Source organism: Anopheles aquasalis, chromosome 3 (genome assembly GCF_943734665.1).
Source record: "Anopheles aquasalis chromosome 3, idAnoAquaMG_Q_19, whole genome shotgun sequence".
In the NCBI taxonomy this organism is placed as follows: Eukaryota; Metazoa; Arthropoda; class Insecta; order Diptera; family Culicidae; genus Anopheles; species Anopheles aquasalis.
In genome coordinates, this window is record NC_064878.1 from 5110001 (window position 1) to 5112307 (window position 2307).

The 2307-nt window shown below is 49.1% G+C and overlaps 1 protein-coding gene across 1 annotated transcript in view; it reads left to right on the forward strand.

The window, feature by feature from the left end:
• The window catches only part of LOC126578680 (microtubule-associated serine/threonine-protein kinase 2), a 20517-nt gene extending 19033 nt beyond the window's left edge, over positions 1 to 1484 (forward strand). The window contains exon 3 of the mRNA XM_050241497.1: positions 1 to 1484. This exon is cut by the window's left edge and continues 6354 nt beyond it. Coding sequence (XP_050097454.1) covers positions 1 to 775 — 775 coding nt within the window. The 3' untranslated portion in view covers positions 776 to 1484.
• Positions 1485 to 2307: the final 823 nt, after the last annotated feature.

A 2307-nucleotide genomic window follows, 5' to 3' on the forward strand; every position in this document is an offset into this window, starting at 1 on the left:
CACCGGTGGTCGCCCATCAAATCGCCGCAAGTCAGCCGATCATATGCCACTGTCCCCGTTGGCACGCACACCAAGCCCATCACCGTTACCCGCATCGCCGACACGATCTTCCAGTCCACTGGCGTTCCCCGTTGTCCATCCACTCGGTGCATCTAACACAACGCAATCGTACAGTCCCGGTGGATTGCCTGCTGCCGGTGTCGGGGTTGGCATCGGTGGACTACCAGTGACGGTGCCAGGGATCGTGGCCGGTACGATCGTCGGTCCATCAGCAACACCGCCAACGAAGAAGGGATTCCCGAGGGCGAAAACCGCCGAACCGAGCTCTCCGCTGCTGCGGCGTGCTCTCTCGCCCGATCGACTGCATCCACGGAGTGCGGCGGAGAGCAAGTGCGTACTTTCGCCGCTTTGCTGTAACACTTCGCTGAAAACGACACCCAGGACAGTGGCCGGCATCTGGCGGTCGAACCAGAACTCCACCATCACCACGGCGGCTGCGATGACGGCGACGTGTGTTGGCAGCGGTCCTGGGGTACCATCGGAACCGACACCACCGGTAGCCGCTGGTACTGCTGGCGGTCTGGCGAACACGAAGACACCATCATCATCGGCTGCGGCGACGGTATCCGGACACAACACTACGACGACGGTAACAACAACGGCGGCCGGTTCGGATAAAATCACTTCTTCGATGGAGAAGCTGACGATCAAACATCCGAGTGATGCGGCTACCAGTGATAAAGCAGGAAGTAATGGGAAGAAAGCGAAAGAGTAGAAGCCGATACACGATCAGGATTGAATGCGCGCTGAAGATTGAATCCCCCGTCATTGTTGTCGGTGGTGCAAATGATTATCCGACGAATTTTGCTCATTTGGTTTGCTGGTATAATGCCTAATCAACAACAACTGTGTTACTGTTAAATATCGCTAGTTCAGTCTTGGTTCTAAATTCTAATCCGTGGTATCGAATGCTCGCGCGCGTGCGTTAGAAGAAGGCAGATAGTCAAACTGGTGTAATGCTGAAGCCGGGAAGCTATCTCGTCTGCTTACTACTTTGATGCTTAGTTTTGATAACGATCCTTTATTATTATTATTATATTATTATTACTACTATTATTATTGCTATTATTGCTATTTTGTAGTATGCATTATTATTTCGTTTGTAGAAAAAAAAAGTGTCGTGTGCGTCGTGAGCACTCTCACGAGCTCTCTTCGCGCTCCCGCTAGCTAGCTTGTACGGGCCACCACTCTCCTTCCCCCGCTACAGAATTCGTTTTATTTATCCTAGAGCATCGCTTCGATTTCAATATTATGCGCGTAGTGCCGGTTGGGATAAGGTAGAAGAGGATAAGAAGAAGAAACTAGCAGGAGATCGATCGCGTACCAGTTCTCCATGACCCGTTCATGATTGCACTTTTAATATGTCTCCCCCGAATGGCGACCGCGTTACTGAAAGGGAAAATAAATTGTCTTCACAAATTCGATCCACCGGCTTTTCGTTTCAATAAGGAGCTGGAAGCCATGTGATGATCTGCGTGTATGTGTGTGTGTGTATGTTTGTGTGTTGTTTTGAGAAGTGAGAAAGATATGGGCACCAGTATAGCAGCATGTTAGCGTTCGTCTCTAATCAAGACAAGCACCATCAAGGCACTACCATCTCATCGTCTTCGTCGTGAGTATCACCGGAATTAGCAGAGGAAGTAGCTATAGCAGAGAGCTCGTCCCGCTCGCGTTGTTAGTAAGATTGGTACCGAGCTCCACTGGAAATTTGTTCTTCCTGTAACAATAGCTCCGCTCACTCGCGTGATTCGGACATCCTTTTTATGTTCTCACATCGTGCACCTTACACCATTGATAGAATCGAAAGGCAGGATTTTTCGTAAAATACTGTGCACTAGGCCGCGGTATGTTTTCCCTTTTAATAATGTTGAACTCCATTTTCCGAATGTTCACGCATGGCTGTACGCGACCTTTCAATAGTGTCCTAGCGTTTCCATGCAGTTAAAGCTGTTTCCACCTCCTAGTAGGCTCTGGCAGATCGTAAAGCAAGAAGTCTCAAAAATATTAAACGTAACGGGAAACAATTCCCCCTTTCCAGCATACCAGCTACTTCCCTCGATGTGCTCGTAGTGGTGGTAGCAAAACAGACGCGACAAGATCCTCTGCCGTCCGATCTGATCCGTTAGTAATTGCCAATAGATTCTTAATGACACAGCTAACAATAGCTTACACATATAGTGAAATAGTGCGATAGTGAAGAGAAGGGCCTCTGTATGCTCCACTAATGGTTCGCTAGTAGTGAAACCC